The sequence below is a fragment of the Narcine bancroftii genome, chromosome 10 (genome assembly GCF_036971445.1).
Source record: "Narcine bancroftii isolate sNarBan1 chromosome 10, sNarBan1.hap1, whole genome shotgun sequence".
Lineage (NCBI taxonomy): Eukaryota > Metazoa > Chordata > Chondrichthyes > Torpediniformes > Narcinidae > Narcine > Narcine bancroftii.
The window spans coordinates 63,488,824-63,513,182 of NC_091478.1; the positions used below are offsets into that span (position 1 = coordinate 63,488,824).

The 24,359-nt window shown below is 38.6% G+C and overlaps 1 protein-coding gene across 3 annotated transcripts in view; it reads left to right on the forward strand.

Annotated features, from left to right (window-relative positions):
• Nucleotides 1–24,159, forward strand: part of amfra (autocrine motility factor receptor a) — a 92,253-nt gene extending 68,094 nt beyond the window's left edge. For 2 of the 3 annotated variants that reach the window (XM_069901053.1, XM_069901054.1), the window contains 4 exons: nt 3,590–3,724; nt 5,603–5,686; nt 9,689–9,876; nt 21,997–24,159. In XM_069901053.1, the coding sequence (XP_069757154.1) occupies nt 3,590–3,724; nt 5,603–5,686; nt 9,689–9,876; nt 21,997–22,201 (612 nt within the window). In that variant the 3' untranslated portion in view covers nt 22,202–24,159. Of the gene's footprint in view, nt 1–3,589; nt 3,725–5,602; nt 5,687–8,752; nt 9,008–9,688; nt 9,877–21,996 lie in introns of those variants that run through there. The other variant, XM_069901055.1, reaches the window with a different exon arrangement.
• Nucleotides 24,160–24,359: the final 200 nt, after the last annotated feature.

The following is a 24,359-nucleotide window of genomic DNA, read 5'->3' on the forward strand; positions in this document are numbered from 1 at the left end:
AACCTTTTCTGAAGTCTGGGCAACATCCAAGTACCAGAGTTGAAGGTTAATTTGGTGTAAATTGGGCGGCATGGATTCAAGGGCCGAAATGGCCTGTTACCATGCTGTATTTCTGTATAAATTTAAAAAAAATTACTCTTATTGATATCTTTCCTGAAGTTATGTGACCAAAACTGCACACAATACACCAATAACTTGTACAACTTTACCATAATATCCCAACTCCTATACTCAGTACTTTGTTTTATAAAGTCCAATATGCCAAAAGCTCTCTTTACCACCCTATCTACCTGTGATGCCACTTTCAGGGAATTGTGTATCTGTTTTCCCAGATCCCTCTGTTTTACTGCACTCCTCAGTGCCCATCTGTTTACTGTGTATGTCCTTCCAGAATGCAATACCTTACGATTGTTTGCATTAAATCCATCTGGCATTTTTCGGCCCCTTTTTCCAGCTGGTCCAGATCCTCTGCAAGCTTTGAAAACCTTCCTTGCTATCCATAACACCTCCATTTTTTATGTCATCAGAAAACGTGCTGATCCATTTTACCACATTATCATCCAGATCATTAACATATATGACAAACAACAATGGTCCGAGTTTGAGAAGCAATCATCCATCACTTGTCTCTGGCTTCTCCCATATAGCCAATGCGAATTCAGTTTTCTTCCTGACCATGAATACTGAGTGTCTGAACCTTCCTAACTAACCTCCCATGTGGGATCTTGTGGTTAAAAACAACCAAACATGCACAAAGCCATTGTTGACTATCTAATCAGCCCCTGGCTATCCACATTATTGTATATCCAATCTCTTAGAATACCTTCCAATACTATTGGCAGGCGCACTGGTCTATAATTTCCAGGGTTACTTTTGGAGGCTTTTTTAAAACAATAGAACTATTCTTTAATTCTTTAATCCTCCCAACACCATACCTGTGGCTAAGGGCACTTTAAATATTTCTGTCAGAACTCCTGCAATTTCTACACTAACCTCCCTCAAGGTCCAAATGAGTATCTTGTCAGGCCCTGGGGATTTATTTCCCCCCCCCACCCTTATTTGCTTCAAGACAGCAAGCACCCCCTCCTCTTTAATATGTATAGGTTCCATGAACGCATTGCTTGCTTTCCTTATTTCCATAGACTCTGCCAGTTTTCAGAGTAAATACTGATGCAAAAACCCATTTAAGATCTCCGATCTCTTTTGGCTCTATACATAGCTGAGCACTCTGATCTTCAAGGGGACCAATTGTATCCCTTACTATCATTTTTGTCTTTATATTGTTTTCAGTGGGGGGGGCATTATCTACCTGGGAAATGTCACAGCAGACAGGTATCTGGAATGGAAGTAGTAGTGTGACAGAGCATTTAGAGGTGGTTTGGAAGGAATTGTTAGAGCAGCTTGCACAAACACATTTTAAAACACAGAATAGTTGCAGGACATTTGCAGAATGCTTTTTGCAGGAGGCAACAAAGTATCAACAGCAGCTTGCCTGGGAGAGCATGTGATCTTTCCAGGCAGAAGAGAACAGTTTTGCTCTCCGAGAGGGAGGGTGTGAAACAGAGAGAAGACAGAAAGACAAGCTGGCAAACTTTGGAAGGCTGCCTGGTTAAAGGAGGAGATTGGCGGCCTGAAATGTGACCTGAAAGAAAGAGGATCATCTGGAGAACCCTTAAGGGGGCAAGTTTCGTCAGCAAGACTGATTGAGAAGGAATCAGTTGTGGATGTCCTGGAAAAGGAATCTATCACTGAAAACCAGCAAAAATCCTCCTGAGTGGTAACCATTTGCCTGTTAAGCACCAAAGACTGGTGAACTTTGTTAATTCTAACTTCTGTGCACAGAACAAGAATTGCCTGCAAACAGTGGGATTGGACTGTGATCCAAAGAACTTTTCTAATCTTAAATATACATTACACACACCTGCACTTAGTATTAGAGAGGGGATTAAGTAGTTAGGTAGGTTAAGTAATAAGTTGAAGTTTAATTCTCTTTTCTTGTTCAAATACAATTAAAAATTACTTTTGTTTAAGTAACCCTGTGTTGTGGTGCATATCGCTTCTGGTTTTTGGGATGCTCTGGACTCCGTAACGGTCGTAATAAGGGAAGGATAGAGAAGAGTACAATAGGGGGATTCATTAGTTAGTGGAACAGACAGGAGATTCTGTAGAAGGTATTAAAACTTTCAGATGGTATGTTGTCTCCCAGGTGCCAGGGGACAGAGATGTCTCTGATTCTTGAGAGGTAGGGTAAGCAGCAGCCAGATCTCATAGTACATGTTTGTACCAATAACCTAGATAGGAAAAGGTATGAAGTCCTGAAGGGTGAATATAGGGAGTTAAGGAACTGGAAGAGCAGGACCTCCAGGGTCACCATCTTTGGATTGCTTCCTGTGCCAGCGAGGGCAGAATAAGAAATTATGGTAGATGAATGCATGGTTCAGAAGTTGGTGCAGGGATCATTGGGATCTTTTCTAAGGAAGGTATGACTGGTACGTTAGGGACAGGTTGCCCTTAAGCTTGAAGGGAACCAATATCCTTGAGGGCAGGTTTGATAGAACTGTTGGGGAGGGTTTTAATTTGCTAGGCGGGGGTTGGGAACCAGAGTGTTAGTCAAGAGATGTGTAGTAGGTGAAAAAGTATGTAATGTGTAGTAAAACTATGATGGAAATGACCTTAATGTAGATTGTTGGATGGGTTGAAATACGTATACTTAAAATGCAAGAGGTAGTAAAGGAGATGAATTTAGTAATTCTGCGTACTGATCCATGCTCTATGTTGAGGCCATTATAAGGACAGGATTGGCTAGTGCAAGTTCCAATATTTTGATCAGGGGTGGCCAAACAACGGCCCGTGGGCCAACTGCATCCTGTTGACCATTTTTAAGTGGACTGTTAGAACATAGAGTGCAAATTATTGTTAGAGACTACGTATGTTGCCTTTCAGAAAGCCAGCTAGCAGATGACCAGTCTTTGACTGCCCTCCATGTTAGTTGAAATTTTTTTTTCATTTGCTGTCCCTTCAACTTCTGCATTGTACTACATAAACTGTTGGATTTTGAATTATTTTATGATATTGAAGACACATTGAATTGGCCTGTTATTTTAAATATGCAAGTACCTTGACACATAAATGTGCTTTTCAGTTTTTTTCTGTATTAAGGTTTAGTTCTATCTGCAACTTGAACATAGAAAATGTGTAATGTGTGTAGATCATCAAATCAAAATTCTTAAATATTTAACTTTCAACTGGTTGTCTGTTTGCTATGGTTATGTTGTTACTGAATTGCAGGATGAGCTTTTGCCAGCACAATCTTGAATCAATTTATAGTGATGGATATGGATGAATCAACACAGATTATCCTATTTAGACTTGAACAGTTACATGAAAACCTACTTGGTTTTGTCTTTATAAACTGGTTTTGCATTTTTCTTGTTGACACTCCGAATTGAAAATTCAAGCTACAATTTTGTACTGTTCAACTTTAAATTACAGGTGGATTTATTTGGAGCAGTAAATGTTGAGAGGTTTACACAAACAAGTTCATCAAGTTCAACATCTTTATATAATTTGGCTTTATTACTACTTGTAGGCTCATCAAATCCAAGAGATGTTTCCCCAAGTTCCATATCATCTCGTCCTCCAGGACCTACAATTAACACGTTCGATGGAAATCACCACTGATAACATATTGGAAGGAAGAATTCAGGTTCCCTTTCCCCAGCAGGTTAGTGTTCTTTTCCAAAGGTTGGGTAAGTTGTGTTGTGGAAGATGGTGAGGAAAGTTGTCTAAAGCCACAGCTGGATTATAAATCAGAGAACATTTGGATATGGCATACAAGTGTGAGGCAAGGTATTTTGGGAAGTTAAATAGGGGTAGGACATTTAAAAAAAATAGTGGGGCATTAAGGAATGTTCCTCTGTTGATGAACAGAGGAGCTTTGAGGTTCAAATTCATAGTTCTCTGGAAGTGGCAGTACCAGCGTACTGATGAAGGCATGTAGTAAGCTTAGAGTATAAAAATTCAAATGTTGATTGTAGTTTTACAAAACACTGATTAGACCACGCTTGTAATATTGTGCGCTGTTCTGGATGGATGTGGTGTAGAGGAGATTGCAAGCTTGTAGCCTGAATTAGAGGACTTCAGTTATGGGAAGAGCTTGGAGAAGTTTTGTTTTCCCTTGAGCCGAGGGAGTGACTATAATGGTACATAACATTATGGGAGGCATCGAGGGGGTAAATAGTAAGAATCTTCTTCCATGATGAGGGCATCTTTAAAAGCGAGTGCCTGCAGCGGTAGCTACGGAGAGGGAGTGAAAGAATGAGACCAGACACTGAGTCAGTTTCACTTCCAACCGTTTAATTTGTAAATCCCCGCGTTGCACCTTAAGGCGGCCAGCAAGTCCTGCCTCTGCGTTGATGCTGACGTAACGATGCAGCTGAGGGAAGCAAAACCCGGCAGCGCCATCTTAATGTGGCTGCTCTGCTGCTGCGGCTGTGACAAAAATGGAGCCAGTTTGCTTGCATCGTGATGTGCTCCACCACAGTGCATTGATTTATGGTGTTAGGAAAGAATTTTAAATGGAATTTAAGGAGAATTCTTTTTTGTAGATAATCTGGCACTCACAGATTAAAATTGGTGGTAGAGTCCAACTCAATGACTACATTTCAGAAGTGTTTAGACAGTCCTTGAATAGGTAAAATCTTGAAGGACATGTACTTAACTATACTAATCATATTTGATGAATTGGGTAAAATGGTTGGTACAAATATGTGGGTCAAATAACCCATTTTTCAGATTTCAGATAATTGTCAGAGTGTATACATGACATCACATGCAACCCTGAGATTCTTTTTCCTGAAGACAAGGCAGAATTATCACTTATTAGCAGTGCAAAAAAAACTGAACACAAGTAAACAAATAAAGAAATGCAAACAAACTGTGCAATACAGAGAGGAAAAAAAGTCAAAGTGCAAATGTAAAAATCCTTAAATGAATTCCTGATTGTTAATTGTTGAGGAGTCTGAAGGTGGAGGGGTGGCAGCTGTTCCTGAACCTGGTGGTGCGAGTCTTGTGGCACCTTGACCTCTTTCCTCATGGTAGCAGTGAGAACAGAGGGTGTGCTGTGTGGCGTGGATCCTTGATGATTCCTGCTGCTCTCTGACAGCAGTGTTCCCTGTAGATGTGGGTGCTGTACATCTGACTTTGACTCTATACAAAGGCAGGAGGAGTCTGAATTATGTAGATATTGAAGACTGTCACTTTGGCAGAAGGGGCTGAGGACAAGAGGTCACAGGTATAAGATAGAAGGGGAAGTGAATTAAGAATGAAGAAAATGTTTTATGCAGCACATGTTAGGATATGGAAAGTTCTGTCTGCAGATGTGGTCAAGCCAAGTTCTATTGTGGCCTTAAAGCAAAAACTTCTATAAATATACAGAGAATTTGTAGTCTTTGAGGTGTTAGGATTGAAACCAGAGTCGATCTGTGAAAGGACTGGCGTGGGAGTAATGAAATGAGCGGCTTTCTCTGCTGTAACCATTCTGTTTCTAAGATTAATTAAAACTCCTCTAGCTTGTTATTCATCCCTTTGCTTCCTTCTACAGCGACAAGATAGTAGACCGGCATTAAATGGTGCAGTTATGGAAGAGGGCAATGGTAATCCAGATGAATCTAGCAGTGAACAACAGGTAATTCACGTTCCACAATCGAATGCAACTATCCAAATTGTGCCATATTGCTCTAATACAGATTGAATCTACACTTGATTAGCAACATTGGTAGCATCCTATTCAGTTATTTTAAAAAGCTGTCATTTTTATAAGTGAGAACTTGTTCATTGCCTTTGATAGATTCTCTATTGACATTTCAAATGTGTCACTCTGCACTCTTTTCATCCTCGCCATGCATAAAATTCTTAGTTCAATGTTACAAACTTCCAATACTGTTTAAATAGCCTTTCCACCCCAGAGAGAGTTATTATTGTGGAGCTGGTCTTTCATCTTCGTGTTCCAAATAATCTTTGTAATTGGACGATTCCAGCTGACTGTAACTCAAGTTTAAGTTTTGACTGAATCCATTGAGTTATTTAAAAATGTCAGATTATCTGGTCATTATCCTACTTTTTTGGGGTAATTGACATTCACAAAATTCGCCAGCTTTACTTGGAGTAGGATCTGTCATCCATGTATTCTGTTGGAGATATTTATACCTGCCAGGAAAAACAAGTTTACTTTTCCAACTTTAATTTTAAAATTTACCACCAACTAAATTCATATTGACAATATAAATCTTTTTAAAAATAGTTCTGAATGTCGGATGTACAGACCTCCCCCACAACTTTATCTGACAAAGTTGTCAACATTTTCGCTTACTGTCCAATCTTGGGCAGCAAGATAACTTTTCTCGATACAGACCAGGTATGTGTGTCATGTCAATGTCATGGGTCTCACTCAGCAAATAACAACTTAATGACCATTCTCAAATTATTTTCTGTTACCTCTGAATATTCAAAGTAGATTCCAAATAGAAGGCTGCTTTTCATCAATCTCTATCCTTCGCTCCACAGAGAAAAATCAACCTTGCTTCATAATATGTTCTCTAATCCAGGCAACATCCTGAAAAATCTCCTCTGAATCCTCGCTGAAGCTTCCCCATCCATCCTGTAATGAGGAGACCAGAAATGAAAACAGCACTCTGAATAAGTGTGGTCAACCAAAGTTTTGTAGAGCAGCAACATTACCTCATGGCTCTTGAATTCAATCCCCCAACTCATGAAGGCCAGCAAACCATACACCTTCTTCACCACTTGATCAACTTGTGCAGCAACCTTGAGGGATCTGTAGACTTATTAAGAATCCTGCCATTAACCACATTCTCTGCCTTCCAAAATGCATCACTTCATGCTTCTCCAGATTGAACTCCATCTGTCATGATTTTGGAAAAAAATAGTGATTAAAAGGGTTGAAGAATATTTGAGGTTTGGACACAGCCACACTTTAAACATAGCAATAAATTTCAAGGCTTTTAAAAGTAGGAAAACTTAACAGTGGGCTAGATTTTGGCTGGATGGTTATGTATTGTGTGAAAGTTTCTCTGCGTGATTTAAGAGTTGTGAAAACTGGCACAGTCTGAAATTCTTAGTGTTCCTTTACAAATGCAGAAGACTTGGGTGGTCTATTGAAGATCTTTTCAAGAGTTTGACAAGCTAAATGCTGAAATACTTCTTGCAAGCCAGATTATAAATGTTACAATGATGAGTTTGTCACACTCATACATAAAATTTTCACTAGTTGCAGCCAAACGAGTCCTTTTATAAATAAAACCAATTATAATGGTATATAGTAAATTATCCCAGTACTGAGAGTATGAAAGATGAATTATATTCACAATTATGTTTAGTGAAGGGAAAAATTCACTGAATAAAATAGTGAAATAAAATTATCAATAGTAGATTCAATTTGTATACGATTGCTACGATTAGGAATTGTTGAAATGAATAAGGTGCTTTTAGGAAAAGTTAATTAAGTACAAGCAACTAAGGTTGGTTAGACCAGCCATTCTCAACAGGAGCCATATGCACCCACGCTGGTCTGGTGGCCACAGCACATTTAAGAGGACCAGGATGAGGTGTCCAAGAGGAGGAAGAAGACTTAAAGTGGAAGAAGTGGTCATCAATCGGGGGGAGGGGGTGGGTGGAGAATCATGGTGGAAGAAGTGCACAAAACCTTTGAGGCGGGAATGAAGGCAAGTCCTCTACTTAAAACAGAGCTTTTAGTCTCGGAGAGGAAGGTCGGAGGGAATGAAAGACACAACTTCCTCTCCACCTTCTGCAGGAACCACTCCCTTGTTCACTCATCTCTTGCACAGATAGTGCTACATTTATGCCCACACCTCCTCCCACACAACCACTTGGGGCTCCAAATAGTCCTTCCAAATGAAGCAACATTTCACTTGCGAATCTGCAGGGATAATCTACTGTATCAGGTCCTCCCGTTGTGGCCTTTACATCGGAGAGACTGTACACTCTCTGGGAGATGGTTTTGTGAGTACCCTCGCTCTATCCATGGCAATGATGGGGATCTCAAGTGGCCTATTATTTCAATTCCGCTCCTCAACTACTGCACCAATTTGTCTGTCCATGGCCTCCTGCATTGCCAAACTGCGGCCACCCGTAAATTGTAGGAGCAACTCCTAATATTTCGTTTGTTAATGCCACCTGGTTGGAGAATGCACATCAATTTCTTTGGTTTCCATTAGGTCCCTGTCTTTCCTTCCCCAATCAATCTGTCTCCTTTCCTCCAACTCTCCACCCTCCTTCCCCTTCCATGCAGAGAGTTATCCCCTTCCACCAACCCCCCCCCCCACACCCATCACTTCACAATGTTTTTCTCATGCTCTCCCACCCATATCCACCTATGAGCTCTTGCATGTGATCCTTTGCCCCTCTCCACATTTTATTCAGGTGCCTGCCTGCTTTTTGCTCACACCTTGATGAAGGACTCGAGCCTGAAATGCTGGTTATATATCTTTACATTTGCAATATAGGGAACGCTGCATGACTTGCAGAGTTGTCCAGCATTTTTGTTTCAAATGCAGCATGGGCCTGCCTGGATAGAAGAGGTTTCTGTACTGTTGCTGCTTTGTATTTCATTGTGACCTGATGTGTATAACGTCAGATCTTTTAAATAGTTAGTTTAACTGAAAATAAGTTATCATTCCAATGAACAATTGATTATTTTGACTTCTTCCCACAGGCAGTGAGAATGCTGAACGACCAAAGGAACTGCTCGCACTAATCATCTGAGACTCTCATATTCACGAAACAGTGTCTATATTTATTTATGTGTATATATAAATACTTGCCCTGCATATGTATTGTTTGTCTGTATGTGTGTTATGTCTAGTTGTGTGTACATGTTTGCAGAGGACTGGAGAACGATGTTTTGTCATGTTGTAATTGTGCAATCAGATGACAATAAACTTGACTTGATTTGTTTTATAATTATAAATGTTGCTTATTTCTTGTATTTAATTTTTTAATTAAAAAATGTTTATTTACAGCACAGTAGAAGCTGATTCCAGCCATTTATACCTGTGCTGCCTAAGTACCCCGAAATTAACCTACAACCCTGTGTGTTTTGGAGGGTGGGAGGAAACTGGTGCACCTGGGGAAAACCCACACACACTGGCAGAATGTGCTAGGTACTACTCTAACCATGTCGCCCAAATTGGAAAGAACAAGTCATGATATACAAGTTGTTAACCTAAACCTGGATATACAAGCGCTCTGTCTGAAAAATAATTTGATATTTTTCTATTGCAGGGGTAACTACTGAATTTCATTCCCTAGTTTTAATTGTTTTCTTTTTGTGGTTGCTTTTTGTGAAATTCTCTAAATTGATGCACTCCAGATCATTCATGTTTTTTTTCATTTTTTCCTTCATTGCTTAATGGAAGTACCTTCAGTTTTGCATTTTACACAAACATTTCAAATTTGGGAGATGATGCAAGAAAGATTGATACTTGTTATGGTGATTGAAGTTGGAATGAATAAATTAAAACTTGTAGCTTTTGGATATTGATGAATATTGAGCTTCCGAGAAGGCAATGTTCATTAACTTGCCTCTGTGTGACTCATTGTTCTACTGAGTCTGGATAAATATTAATGGAATATAACTTTGTGTCATTAGACTGAGCATCCAGCCCTTGAACCTGGTCAAAACATTGAAGAAACATTTGGAACTAGAACTGAGCTTTCACAAGCTGATGTTCCAGTTGAGGACTTTGAGGCAAGGGGAAGTCGCTTCTCAAAGTCGACAGATGAGAGACAACAAATGTTAGTGCAGCGCAAAGAGGAACTACTGCTTCAAGCACGGAGGTACGGAGAGGGTTGGAAAGGATTTGGGGAAAATTTTCATTAACCAATAGGAGATGAAGTGACTGGACTGGAGATTCTGATGAAAGACCAACTCAAAATGTTAATTCTGTTTCCCTCCATGTAGGTGTGGCCTGTGCTAGTGAATATTTGCAGGCATTTGATATTTTGTTTCAGATTTCCAGAATCTATTATTTATTTTTGAATGCTTATATTTGCCTAGAGCTTTGAAATTGATTGTCAAGTAATTTAAAAGATCTTATTAAGAAATGTTAATTTTGGTTATTATTTAGCAGAATTATTTGCATATATTTCAGTAAAAGTTAGCTATAGAAAAGAATATCAGCATTTCAAAATCAACATTTCCATTGTCTGGGGGTGGGGGGGGGAAATTAAAGTGTAAAGTCAGGTTCATTGAAAGTATCAGAAAATGAAAGAGGAAATGGCAGACATATTGAATAATTTCCCAGGTTTCAAAAAGTTGCAAGCCTGACATCTGAAGGGAATACTGAACTAGGAAGGTGCTTAAATTATTATGAGCAAAATAACAGCAAAGGAGAAAATAAACTCTAAAAAGTAATGACAAATCTCTAGAACATGGGATAATTTAAAAAAAAATTAAATTGAAATTTAAAAAAAAATATCAGTCCAAACTTGAAGTAACTGAGAATATTGAGCAAAATTCACATCAGGAAGTTGGGCCAACAATTAATATTGTAATTGAAGGCTTTGACATTTTTCAGGTATTCGGAGGAAAGTAAGAGGAGCAAGGATGTAGATGGTTGCTCCAACTTCTCTCATTAAATCTCTTAGAGTAGCACTCTTGTGGCGGCGCACATCCTCATGACGAACAGGCCCCGCTTGTATCGCCACGTGGCGGGGCAGCCATGGGGAAATGGCATTGTCAGAGATTTCTCTCGGACTCCAACATCCCTTCCAGCGCATGCCCTGGGCAGCAATTGAGGTCACAATGTACCAGGTGACTGAGCTCATGCTGCCCTTAAAGGGGCATGCTGAATTTGAGTAAAAACAATCGTTAATGACCCTCAACGTGGTGGTTATGTCTCTCTCACTGCTCACACCACCACCGTGGTGACCCTGATGAGCCCAGATGAATTTCTGGACTTCTGAGCACCATGGATTCGGCAGAGCTTAATGCTGTCTCCATCAAGCTTCCCTCCTTTTGAACCCACCGACGAGAATGTGGTTCGGGCAGGCGGAAGCACAATTTCAACTCTGCAGACACCACGATGTTTTACCACGTCGAGCACTCTGGACCAAGATACAGCGGCGAGGGTGGATGACACTATCCACCACCCCCCAGCTGTGGGCAAGTACACCGCCCTTAAAAATTGCTGCTGGGAACTTTTGGGCTCACCCCATTCCCAGCAACAGGCTTCCAGGCTCCTACACCTGGATGGACTTGGAGACCATAGTCTTTCGGCGCTGCTGGACAAGAAGCTGGCCCTGGTAGAAGACCACAAGCCACGTTTTCTTATCCGCCAAATAGTCCTGGAGTAAATTCTGGAGGACATTCGGCTGCATCTTACGGACGAGGATGTCTCAGACCTCAGAAAGGCAGCGGCCCATGTGGATGCCCTCTGGCTCACGAAGAGGAAGAACGAGGCAGCCCTCAACTGGGTGGCACGACCGGGAACTAGCAGCCCGCCGCCCGCCCCCAAGACCAAACTAGAGGAGGGCCAGTCACCCTGGTACTTCTACCACTAGTGCTGGGGAGTGCAAGCCCGTAAGTGATGCCAAACCTGTGGGTTTCAGGGAAACGACCAGGCCAGCCGCCGTTAATGGCTGCAACGGCTGGCCGCAGACAGTCTCCATGTGATGGACAGGTTCACTGGCCGCCAATTCCTGGTGGACACTGGCCGAGCTGAGCGCCCCCCACCCCCCCCCCCCCCTGCATTAGAGAGTCTCACCCGATCTCATGGTCCAACCCTCTGGGCAGCCAACGGCTCCACCATCAAGACCTACGGCACCCACAGGGCACAGATCCAGATAGGAAGGGAGAAGTTCCACCGGCCCCGATTGTATCGCCATGTGGCGAGGCAGCCATGGGGAAATGACGTCGTCAAAGCGCACCCTGGGCAGCGATTATGATGTTACAATGCACCAGGTGACTGAACTCCTGCTGCCCTTAAAGGGTCGTGCTGAATTTGAATAAAAGTAGTCGTTAACGACCCTCAACATGGTGGTTTTGTCTCTCTCACTGCTCACAGCGCTACATTAATATAATTACAAGTGCTGCTTTTTAAATCTGAGATAAATAGAAATCTATTGCAGATGCTGGTGAATCTCTACCTGAAAGGTTGTACAGATACTTAAAGTGGAGATGAATGTTTAAAAGATCAAAGAATTAAGGTTTCTGGGCAACTTGCACAGGAGAGATAAGGCCTAGAGCAGATTGCCATGATTGTATCTAACATTTTCTTCTTGTACTTTTCTTCTTGTGATGTGCATTGTTTGCGTTTATGGCATTGTTCTTGTATGTCTCCAATTACTTTTTTAATTGGCCTTCCAGCATTGTGCATTTAAATGTAGGTTAGCATAATATTCCACTTTTTCTTATCCTTTCCCTTTGTATATAAACCCTGTCAATTGTTTTTTGTTGTGGCTTGTACAACTTTGTGTATTATGTGTTTTATACACAGATACTTTTGTTTCATTCCACCTGGACCTCTCCCAACTTTTCCCTTCAAAACCTACCTCCTCTAACTTATAATTTGCTAATTGAAAAGTAGATGTTGTATATTTGAAAAGAGAACAGAAACTATTGAAGGTGCTCAAGAGGTCAGGCAGTATCTGTGGGGAGAGAAAGTTAAAATTTTTCATTTGTGATCCTTTTGAAATGCTGAGAGTTTTTTCAATTTTTAAAATTCCATTTGCAAATTTGGCATTCAGTTTTTGTAGTTCCTTGTAATTTGTTGCAATATTTGTTTCCACATCCTCCACTGATAACTTTTATAAAATTTGCAGACATTACCATTGTTAAAGTTTTATTCTTAAAAGGTAGGTTGTAAGCAACAATGGTCCCAGACCTAAACCTTATAAAATACAACTATCCATCTTCACGCTAACTTTTAATCCCCTTCCTGATTTCTGCCTTGAAGGCAACTTGCAATTCATTCTGATACTTGGTTCCTAACTTCGTTCTCTAATCTTGTCAGTCATTTGGGTTAGATTATCAAATACTTCTGAAATATCTTTCTAAATTACATCTACTCTATTACTGTTACCTCAGGAATTCAGTTTAGTCAAGCATGTTTTCCCTCTTTGAAATCCTTGCTGACTTATTCATTTCATTTACTTTTTGTTTCTAAATGTTCTTCTCACATTTTGTAGGGATTCTTTTTGTCCTCTAACAATTATTGTTAAGATGACTGGCCTATAATACTGTATACCATTAAGAGTATTTAAAATTATGTGACCCAGCCTTGGATAGATCATCATCTGTAGTACTGTGACCCCATCGAGTCAAAAGATCTTGCCAAAGATGTATGGAGCAAAGCAAGGGAATCCATTGTGCCTTAAATATAATTAAAACTGAACCAATTAAATTGCCAAGTGTAGAAAGCAGGGATTCAGTCCTTACTTTAAAACTCAAGTTGGATTGGAGAATAGTCCTGGTTGGGCTATTCAGAACTTGATTTTGGATATGATTGGCTAATAGAGACTGTAATGAGAAATTTATTTTCTGGGTTGTGAATCTTTGGAATTCTCTGCTGTAGACGTAGTCATTAAATACAGACTGAGGAAGACATTTCATGGACTATGACAGAAGTGAGAGGATGGGCAGAAAGGTAGAGTTGAGGTCATAATCTTGATTAACAGCAGGGCTGAAGGGCAAATGTTGTTCTTTATGTTTTTGAACATTAGCCACCTTGTTTCCTTAATATTTGTAATGCTGATTAAGGAGTTCGGGAAGAGGCGAGTAGCCTTAAAATCGGCATCAGGGCTTGTAAAAGTGGAATAACAATTTATTGGAGGTACTCAAGTAGCATGAATGGGATAAAAAGAATAGTCAGTTTTTGGGAAAGAACCCGTCATCAGGCTGTTTGCTGTATATTTTAACACTTGGGTGAAATTGCTTTAAATTCATTATTATAATTTTCGTAAACTTGCTAGAAAATAAAAACATTTAAATTTTGCTTAGAGTGCAACTGTATTTGATATGCCATTATCACTATCTTTAAAGAGAATCTATTCCTTATTTTCTTGCACCAGATATTAACAAATGGTAATCAATTAATTTCAACCTTTTGCATTGGTTCTGAAGCTCAATAACCCACTCACTGAGCTTAGCAGAACTGTTAAAGCTCTATACTCCATTATTATGATCAATCAGATTTCCTGCATGTACTTCTTATGTTGAAAATCAGCTGAGTGCATGGTGTTGTTAGGAGAGCTGTGTCGCCTGCTGAAGAGGTAATAATGAAAGTTTAACCTCTGGGCGGTTAATGACTAGGCATGTTCTTTGGTTTCTGTACCCACATCCCTTCATTCCCTTTTGATTCTAGAACACTGGCAAACTCTTGAATATTCAAAAGTCTTGTAATCTAAAGGAAAACAGAAAATGCTGAAATTGTAGAGCAGCATCTGCAGCAAGAAGAATAGAGTTTTCGGTTACTGACCTTTCTGATCAGGAAATGTTGCAGGTAAAAAAAGGTTTAAAAATTTGCAATATTAAAGAAGGAATGGGCCAAAGAACAAAATGGTGATAGAGCATAAACTACTGGAGGAACTCAGCAGGTTGGACAGCATCTGTGGAAGGAAAGGGATGGTTGTCATTTTGCATCAAGACTGTATCAAGAATGAGGGGAGTCACGTGATGGAGTAGTGGCCGGTAGGGGAACTCCAGCCCTCTCCAGAAAAGTTTAAAAAAAAAAGATAGAGAAAAAACAAAGGCACAAACATAAAAACCATAACCAAGTGAAAGTAAAAGTGTGGAGAAGATGGCAGTGAAGAAAGAAAAACCAAAAACAACAGGAAGAAAAGAAGAAGGAAAGACGTCGGAAGAAGAAGGCGAAGGCCTTACCTGTACGAGGAGGCCCACCATGGAGAGAGATCCCGCTCCCTGAGGTCAGTCGAAGCCCCGAACTCGGGACTACAAAAATGGTTCACAGAGCCAAACAAAAGTGCGCAACCGCACATGCGCGAATCCTCGCGCGTGCGCAACCGCACATGCGCAAGACAAAAATAACACTGACGGGAGGGGGGACCAGCTGAGGAGTAGATCTCCACAGCTGAAACAGGCAACTACAGCACAACAGCAAGAGGAAAACAGAAAATAATGAGAACAAGAAGGAAGAGAATAAAAATAAGAAATCAAAGAAACAACAGATGACCAACCCAGAGGAAGAAGACCAACACCAAGACACTTCTAATAAAAATAGGAAGACCAAAAATACCCAACAAAATAAAACAAACAACCAAACAAGAAAATCAGGTAAAGGACACAGATCCTGGAGTGGACTCAGAAGAAGAGGAGGAAGAACACACAGAAATGGAAGATGAAGGGAAGGGCAAGTACATGGATATATTTTTTAAAGAATATATGGAAACAGTAAAAGAATGGTAGTCACAAGAATTTAGTGAAATAAAAAAAGAATAAAAAGTACAGAAGAAAAAGTGAATAGATTAGAGATGATCATGACAGACATAGGAAAAAGAGTAGACAAGGTGGAAGAACGAGAAACAGCCATAGAAATGGAAGTAGATGACTTAAAAAAGAAATTAGAAGAATCTGATTAAAAAAGTTAAAGAAGCACAGGAGCTGTTAGCTCAGAAGATAGATATAATGGACAATTATAATGGAAGAAACAATATAAAGATAGTGGGCCTTAAGGAAGATGAAGAAGGCAAAAATATGAAAGAATTTTTAAAAGAATGGGTCCCCAGGGTCCTAGGAAGACCAGAATTACAGGAAGAAATGGAAATAGGAAGAGCACACAGAACATTAGCCCCTAAACTACAACCACAACAAAAACCAAGATCCATTCTAGTAAAATTCCTAAGATATACAACAAGAGAAAATATATTGTAGAAGGCAATGAAAAAAATAAGAGAAGACAAAAAACCACTGGAATACAAGGGTCAAAAAATTTTTTTCTATCCAGATATAAGTTTTGAACTCCTGAAGAAGAGGAAGGAGTTCAATGCAGCAAAAATGATCCGATGGAAAAAAAGGTTATAAATTTATGTTAAAATACCCAGCGGTACTTAAAATAGTTATTCCGGGGCAGAAAAACAAACTATTCTTGGATCCGGAAGAAGCACGAAAATTTGCAGAACAACTACAAAACAGACAGAGATGAAGAGATGTAACAAGAACAAAAATGACAACAAACTATATGTATGTGTGTATGTAGATATATGTGTAGATATAAAAAATAGAGTATAGGTAAGAACTAAGAAGGGAAAGAAAGGGAAGAAAGGAAGTAAGGAGGGAATTAAGAGATTGACCTTTGTTATATATGAAGATTAAAATCTTTCTGGGGGGGCTGGGTGGGGAAGAATTACAGTCACTGCGAAATCAGTTGACGCTTGCGAGTGGATTCGCAAATCCAAATGGAGAGGGGAGATGTGGTTGCCCGACAAGGGATAAAGGGCAACTCAGAAAGGGGAGGGACTATTGGGGTTAAAGGAATTTTAGATATGAGAACAGTGGAAATATTTTATGTTTTAGAAATGTCGTCTTATAATGTGTTCAAAAAAAGAAAGCAGAAATGGATAAGAAGGGAAGGTGGTGATGAGGAAACGAAAAGGAAAGATAAACAAGTATGAAATGGCTATGTTGAACTATATGACTTTAAATATTAATGGAATACATAACCAAATCAAAAGGAAGAAACTTAAATTTACTGAAAAAAGAAAAAAATTGATATAGCATTCGTGCAAGAAACACATCTAACTGAAGTGAAACACAAGAAATTAAAGAGAGTTTGGATAGGACATGTAAGAGCAGCATCATATAATTCAAAAGCCAAAGGAGTAGCTATATTAATCAATAAAAATGTACCAATCAAAATAGAAGAGGAAATAATAGATCCAGCAGGGAGATATGTAATGATAAAATGTCAGATATATTCAGAATTTTGGAATTTACTCAATGTATATTCACCTAATGAAGAAGATCAAAAATTTATGCAAGATATCTTTTTGAAGATAGCAGATACGCAAGGGAACATACTAATAGGAGGGGATTTTAACCTTAATTTGGATTCAAACATGGATAAAACTGGAAAAAAAACTAATAGAAAGAACAAAGTAACCAAATTTATAATTAAATCGATGCAAGAAATGCAACTTTTGGATATATGGAGAAACAACACCCAAAGGAAAAGGAATATTCATACTATTCGAGTAGACATAAAACATACTCAAGGATAGATCTATTCCTGTTATCAGCCCACATTCAAGGGAGAGTTAGGAAAACGGAATATAAAGTTAGACTATTATCGGACCATTCACCCCTGTAATTGGCAATAGAGCTAGAGGACATCCCACCAAGAATGTATAGATGGAGATTAAACTCCATGCTACTTAAAAGAAAGGATTTTCGAGAATTAATTGAACGACAAATTAAAATGTACTTTGAAATAAATACGGAATCAGTGAAAGATAAGTTTATACTATGGGACGCAATGAAAGCGTTCATCAGAGGGCAAATAATAAGTTATGTAACTAAGATGAAGAAGAACTACAATTGGGAAACAGAACAGTTGGAAAGGGAAGTAACAAATATAGAAAAATAATTAACAATAAAGGAAGATACAACTAAAAGAAGAGAATTGGCAGACAAAAAAATAAAATATGAAACACTACAAACATGTAAGGTGGAGAAGAACATAATGAAGACAAAACAGAAATATTATGAGCTAGGAGAAAAAAATGCACAAAATTCTAGCATGGCAGCTTAAGACAGAACAAACTAAAAGAATGGTATTGGCATTAAGGAAAAAGGACAAAAAAAATACATATAATCCAACGGATATCAATGAAAACTTCAGGGAATTCTACGATCAATTATATCAAACTGAAAACGAAGGAAAAGAAGACAAAATCGATGAATTTCTAACTAAAATTGAACTACCGAAATTACAAACAGAGGAGCAAAATAAATTAATAAAACCATTTGAAATAGAAGAATTACAGGAGATATTAAAAAACTCTTTGCTTGGCTTCGCGGACGAAGATTTATGGAGGGGGTAAAAAGTCCACGTCAGCTGCAGGCTCGTTTGTGGCTGACAAGTCCGATGCGGGACAGGCAGACACGATTGCAGCGGTTGCAAGGGAAAATTGGTTGGTTGGGGTTGGGTGTTGGGTTTTTCCTCCTTTGCCTTTTGTCAGTGAGGTGGGCTCTGCGGTCTTCTTCAAAGGAGGTTGCTGCCCGCCAAACTGTGAGGCGCCAAGATGCACGGTTTGAGGCGTTATCAGCCCACTGGCGGTGGTCAATGTGGCAGGCACCAAGAGATTTCTTTAGGCAGTCCTTGTACCTTTTCTTTGGTGCACCTCTGTCACGGTGGCCAGTGGAGAGCTCGCCATATAACACGATCTTGGGAAGGCGATGGTCCTCCATTCTGGAGACGTGACCCATCCAGTGCAGCTGGATCTTCAGCAGCGTGGACTCGATGCCTTCGACCTCTGCCATCTCGAGTACTTCGACGTTAGGGGTGTAAGCGCTCCAATGGATGTTGAGGATGGAGCGGAGACAACGCTGGTGGAAGCGTTCTAGGAGCCGTAGGTGGTGCCGGTAGAGGACCCATGATTCGGAGCCGAACAGGAGTGTGGGTATGACAACGGCTCTATATACGCTTATCTTTGTGAGGTTTTTCAGTTGGTTGTTTTTCCAGACTCTTTTGTGTAGTCTTCCAAAGGCGCTATTTGCCTTGGCGAGTCTGTTGTCTATCTCATTGTCGATCCTTGCATCTGATGAAATGGTGCCGAACTACCGAACAATAAAACACCAGAAGAGGATGGATTCCCAATAGAATTCTATAAAACATTTAAAGACTTATTAATTCCTCCCCTCCTGGAAGTAATCAACCAGATTGATAAAACACAAAACATACCAGATTCATGCAATACTGCAATAATTACAGTAATACCAAAGACAGGGAAAGATCCACTTGCACCAGCGTCATATAGACCAATATCTTTACTTAACACAGATTATAAGATAATAGCTAAACTATTAGCAAACAGATTGGCCGACTATGTACCAAAAATAGTAAATCTAGACCAAACTGGATTTATTAAAAAAAGACGAACAACAGACAATATCTGTAAATTTATTAACGTAATTCATGCAGTAGAAGAAAATAAAACTCCAACAGTAGCAGTTGCTTTAGACGCAGAGAAGGCCTTTGACAGTAGAATGGAATTATTTATTCAAAGTACTACAAAAATTCAGCCTACCAGAGAAATATATTAATTGGATTAAATCATTATATAAGGGGCCATTGGCGAAAGTGACAGTAAATGGATATATATCAAAACAATTTAACTTGTGCAGATCAACAAGGTAGGGATGTCCACTATCTCCCTCACTGTTCGCGTTAGCTATAGAACCACTAGCAGAACTGATAAGAACAGAAAATAAAATAAGAGGGATAAAAATAAAAGAGAAGGAATATAAAATCAGTCTATTTGCAGATGGCGCTATAATATACTTAACAGAATCAGAAATATCAATAAAAGAATTACATAGGAAATTGAAGGAATATGGAGAAGTATCGGGGTACAAGATCAACGCAAATAAAAGTGAAGGAATGCCAATGAATAATGCGGATTTCACAAAGTTTAAGAAAGAATCGCCATTTAGATGGCAAACACAAGCAATGCGATACCTAGGTGTACAACAAAATAAAAACCTCGGCCATCTATATAAACTCAATTACTATCCATTAATGAAAAAATTACAAGGCGACTTAGAGCATTGGAAAGACTTACCACTAACACTGATAGGAAGGATAAACTGTATTAAAATGAATATTTTCCCAAGGATACAACACCTATTTCAGTCATTACCAATACACCTAACAGAGAAATTCTTCAAGGAGTTAAAGAAAATAATAAGGAAATTCTTATGGAAAGGGCGGAAACCAAGGATAGCACTAGATAAATTAACAGAAAGGTAGAAACGAGGCTTACAACTACCAAACTTTAAGAATTATTATAGAGCCGCACAATTAAGATAGCTATCAGATTTTTATCAAACAAGGGAAAAACCAGATTGGACCAGATTAGAACTAGATAAAATAGGGGAGAAGATACCTGAACATATACTATATAAATGGGATGAAAAATTGGTGCAACGTAGGAATTCACCGGTATTGCATCATCTGCTCAACATTTGGAAGAAGATTCACGTAGAAAGGAATAAAACAAATTACCAACTACCAAAACTAATATTGACGCAAAATCAGTTGATCCCTTTCACGATAGATAACTTTTCCTTCAGAGAATGGAAGAGAAAAGGGATCAAAAGAATAGAAAATTGTTGTTCGGGAAATAAATTATTATCCTTTGAACAAATGAAGGATAAATATAACTCACGATACAATGTTTGCATACTACCAACTGAAAACCTACTTGAAGGACAAATTGGGAAACAGTCTGAGGTTACCAGAAGGAAGCAATTTTGAATATGTGATTACAGACACAATGATAATTAAAAAGTTTGTAACAAATATGTACATCAAACTGCAAGAAAAGGAGAACGAGGAAACAAACGGTAAACCTAAACAAAAATGGGAACAAGATCTAAACATAAAGATAAAGAATCAAACATGGGAAAAGCTATGCTCCGGAATTATGAGAAATACAATAAACACGAGGTTAAGCATGATACAATATAACTGCATACACAGGCTATACATCACACCTCAAAAGTTAAATAAATGGGACCCAACAGTATCAGACATATGTTTTCGCTGTAAAAAGGAAATGGGAACAACAATTCATGCAATTTGGACATGTGAAAAAGTGGAAAAATTTTGGGAAGATCTAAACCAGATATTAAATAAAATCACAAAAAGCAATATACCAAAAAACCCAGAGATCTTCCTCCTAAGTAATATAAGAAACAAAGAATTTGGACTTGATTTGGATGGGGAACAAAAAAGATTTGTTATGATAGCCCTAGCTGTAGCAAAAAAATGTATTATGTCAACCTGGAAATTAGAAGACAACTTTGGAATACAACAATGGTATATAGAAATGGTATATAGCATTCCATTAGAAAAAATAACATATAATTTAAGAAATAACATTACAATATTCGAACAAATATGGGACCCATACATGAAACACAATAGAGAAATCCTACCTTGGACTTCCACCATCTAAAATGACAGAAGGAGAAGATAACGAAAAGAACTGACTCAGTAAAATTTCTTGTTTATTTTTATTAAGTGACAACATTGTTTAACGGGTTTAATGTATCTTATAGATTGAACTTTAAATAAATGGGGAAAGGAGGGGGGAAAAGGGGGAGAAAATGACACTATATATTTAAGAAGAAAAATGTCTGTATGTATCTTGTTCAATATGGTTTATAGTGTGAAAAATAAAAAATTTTAAAAAAAGACTGTATCAAGAATGAAAGCGTACATGGGAAATGGCAAGCATAAACAGGTGATGGGGAAGGATGAAGCAGAAGCTGATAGGTGGATATAGGAGGTGAAGTGTTAAAGGGCCGATGGAGGACCAGAGGGAAAGGTAAAGGTTGGTTCTGTGGAGGACATTGGTTTCACCTTTCTACCCAGAACAAGGTTTTCCAGAAATGTAAGAAATGGAATACATATAGCTGAGTGTCCTATCAATTTAACCCAAGAAAGATCACTTCAAGTAAACTGGCAGCAGGATTTTCATCTCTCTGTAAATTCAAGCCATTTATCCCCTCTCCCTGGCTAAATAATTGGGAAAAGCCAAATTTTCTGATACTATTTTGAAATATAATTGCACAATTTAACTATATTTTAGAGCCTAGAGTTTAGAAATCTGGACAAATGTAGGAAAGAATGTGACTTTTTAAAATGACTTACATGCAGAAGGGTGAGGAGAAAACATAAAACATCCTTTAACAATGAATATTTTACTTCCCAACAGACGGTACGCAAATAGAAGACCGAATGAAGCAGGGCGTTTATCTAATGCTGACACATCCTCTGGATCATCATCAGACAGTATCTCTCTCTCTTTACGGCGTCATGCCTTGGCAGTTGCAGCTGAAAGAAGACGTCTCCAGCAGCAGCAGCAGGACTCTACTTTTGACGATGCAAGACTGAGACCCCAAAATCTTGACACTTCCTGAATTGTATGTTTAGCTCTGCTTTTGCTTGCAGCAGTAAGGAAGAGAGGAGGAGCAGAATCCCAAACCACTCTGCAAAGTCATGCCTTTGAGCTGGGACATTGTACTGCAGCTGCACTAATGGAGCCAGAGCTAACAGTATTTGGGGTGGGAAGTGGCATGAATTTTTTTTATATATATACAGCTTTTGTGGAAACAGTAAACGGCTTTATACCTGCAAAAGAAATACTGTACTTAATAGCTGCAAATTGTCTGGAAGCTACTTTTAAACTCAAAGGAATATATGCAGTATGGAAGTTTGCTGTTTTGGACTGTGAAAGGCTGCCTAGTTCTGTGAACTTGTTGGGCAGTGCAACATAATTTCTTGGGGCCTAATCAGCAAAGCTGTTGTGTCGTGGTGTTTGACTTTAATGTTGATCATCTCTTTTTCATCATGCGAAAAACACAACAATTTTATGCATATGTTTCACAACCCCCCCCCCCCCAATTCCTCTACTTCTCTACACATATTAATGCCTTTACTACTGCAAAGGCTTCCCTGTCTATAAGAGTTTTAATATGTTTGGTTTTGTTTGAATTCTTGACTGTCTTGTTTTAAATTGCCCCATGTAACCTGAACTGCAATGCCATTATTTGTTGAGTCCAAACAGTTCATGTTGGGTGTACTTGCTGTAAAATCTGGTAGTTTCATCTGGCATTGGATTAGTTTGATGTTTGGTTGCTACTTTTTTTGGGGGGAAATTTTGTGTGGAGATTTGAAACGGGAGTGATGGAAAGTTACAATGTGATATTCCATATTCCCATAAAACTTGAGCCAAAATTGTTTAATAAGCTTGAACAAATGATCATGTTTTTGTTGAACTTGTTATCTTAAAAACTTGCACCACACTTCCCTCTGTAAACACAGTTTCTCATCTGTTATATCAATTAAGAGAATCTAATATAAGTAACATAGAAAAACTGAAAGCCTGTGTTCAGCCCTTTCAGGATGCATCTGGTGTTCAAAAGGTTCAGATACCTATTCATCAGAAATTTCCTTCAGAATTTATGGTCAGATAATGCTGGGTATTATACATGATTTATATTCCTGATCATAAAATAACTTGAACATTAACATGTTGCATGTTCACTATTGCATCTCTAATTGGCCATGTGTAAATTGCAGATTTGATTAATTTTTCCCCACTTTTGTTTTGAACGTGTTGATTTTCACACTTGTACGCAACATTACTAGTAATTGGCACTGACCTAAATTTTACCGAGTGCTTCTCTGTAGGCAGTTGCATTACGTGGTAGGTTCTGTACACTGAAAAATATGAAAGAATACTTGGTTCCTGCTTTGACTAATGTTTGGATTTTTGCCACAATCACAGCTGCAACTAAAAATGAGTTTTGCAACAGTACTTTGTTTCCACGGTAATTTTTTTGGGAAGGGAAAATAAATCCTAGTGTTCTGTTTCTCTTGTTTGTAATTGAAAAAACTTTCTAGAAAATTAGTCTGGAAATCAAAATACATAGAATTTGCAATTGATGATTTTTTTTCTCCATGAACATTCAAAGAAACAGTTCTGATTTTCAGATTTTGCACATAACAGTGGTTGGGCATGAGCACTGGTGATTATGGTTTCGCACGAGGTTTGTATGTAAGTTTTGGGAGAAATGAGATCTTGAAATAACAGTACAACATGAGCACATTGTCAGGTGAATTATGTAAATACCAAATTAACAAATTGTGGTAGAAACACTTGAATGTGCATTTCTAAAGGGAGAGTCTCTTAGAACCTTATTGTGCCAACCTCTGAGGAATGGGTGAATGTGTAGGACTTTGCAAAATGCCTTGTTGTGATGCTTTCCTTTGCAAGGACTTCAACTATAGTTTGTTTTGCATATATTAAGCACTGTTATCACATTTTCATTTCGTAAAGTTGAATAAAATGCATTTTTTGTTTGTTTGTCTAAAAGGAATTTACGGTATTTCTTTTTGCCTTTAGTATGGTTCTCAGGCTATCACAGACAAACTTGCAGCAGGTTTTTATTGATTTTATACAATCTCTCAAAATCTATTCAGCTATAATGCAATTCAACACCAATTGTAGATTTTTGATTGGAAAGTTCACATTTCCAGATTTCCTCATCAGAATTTGTTCTGAACCCTGCAAAG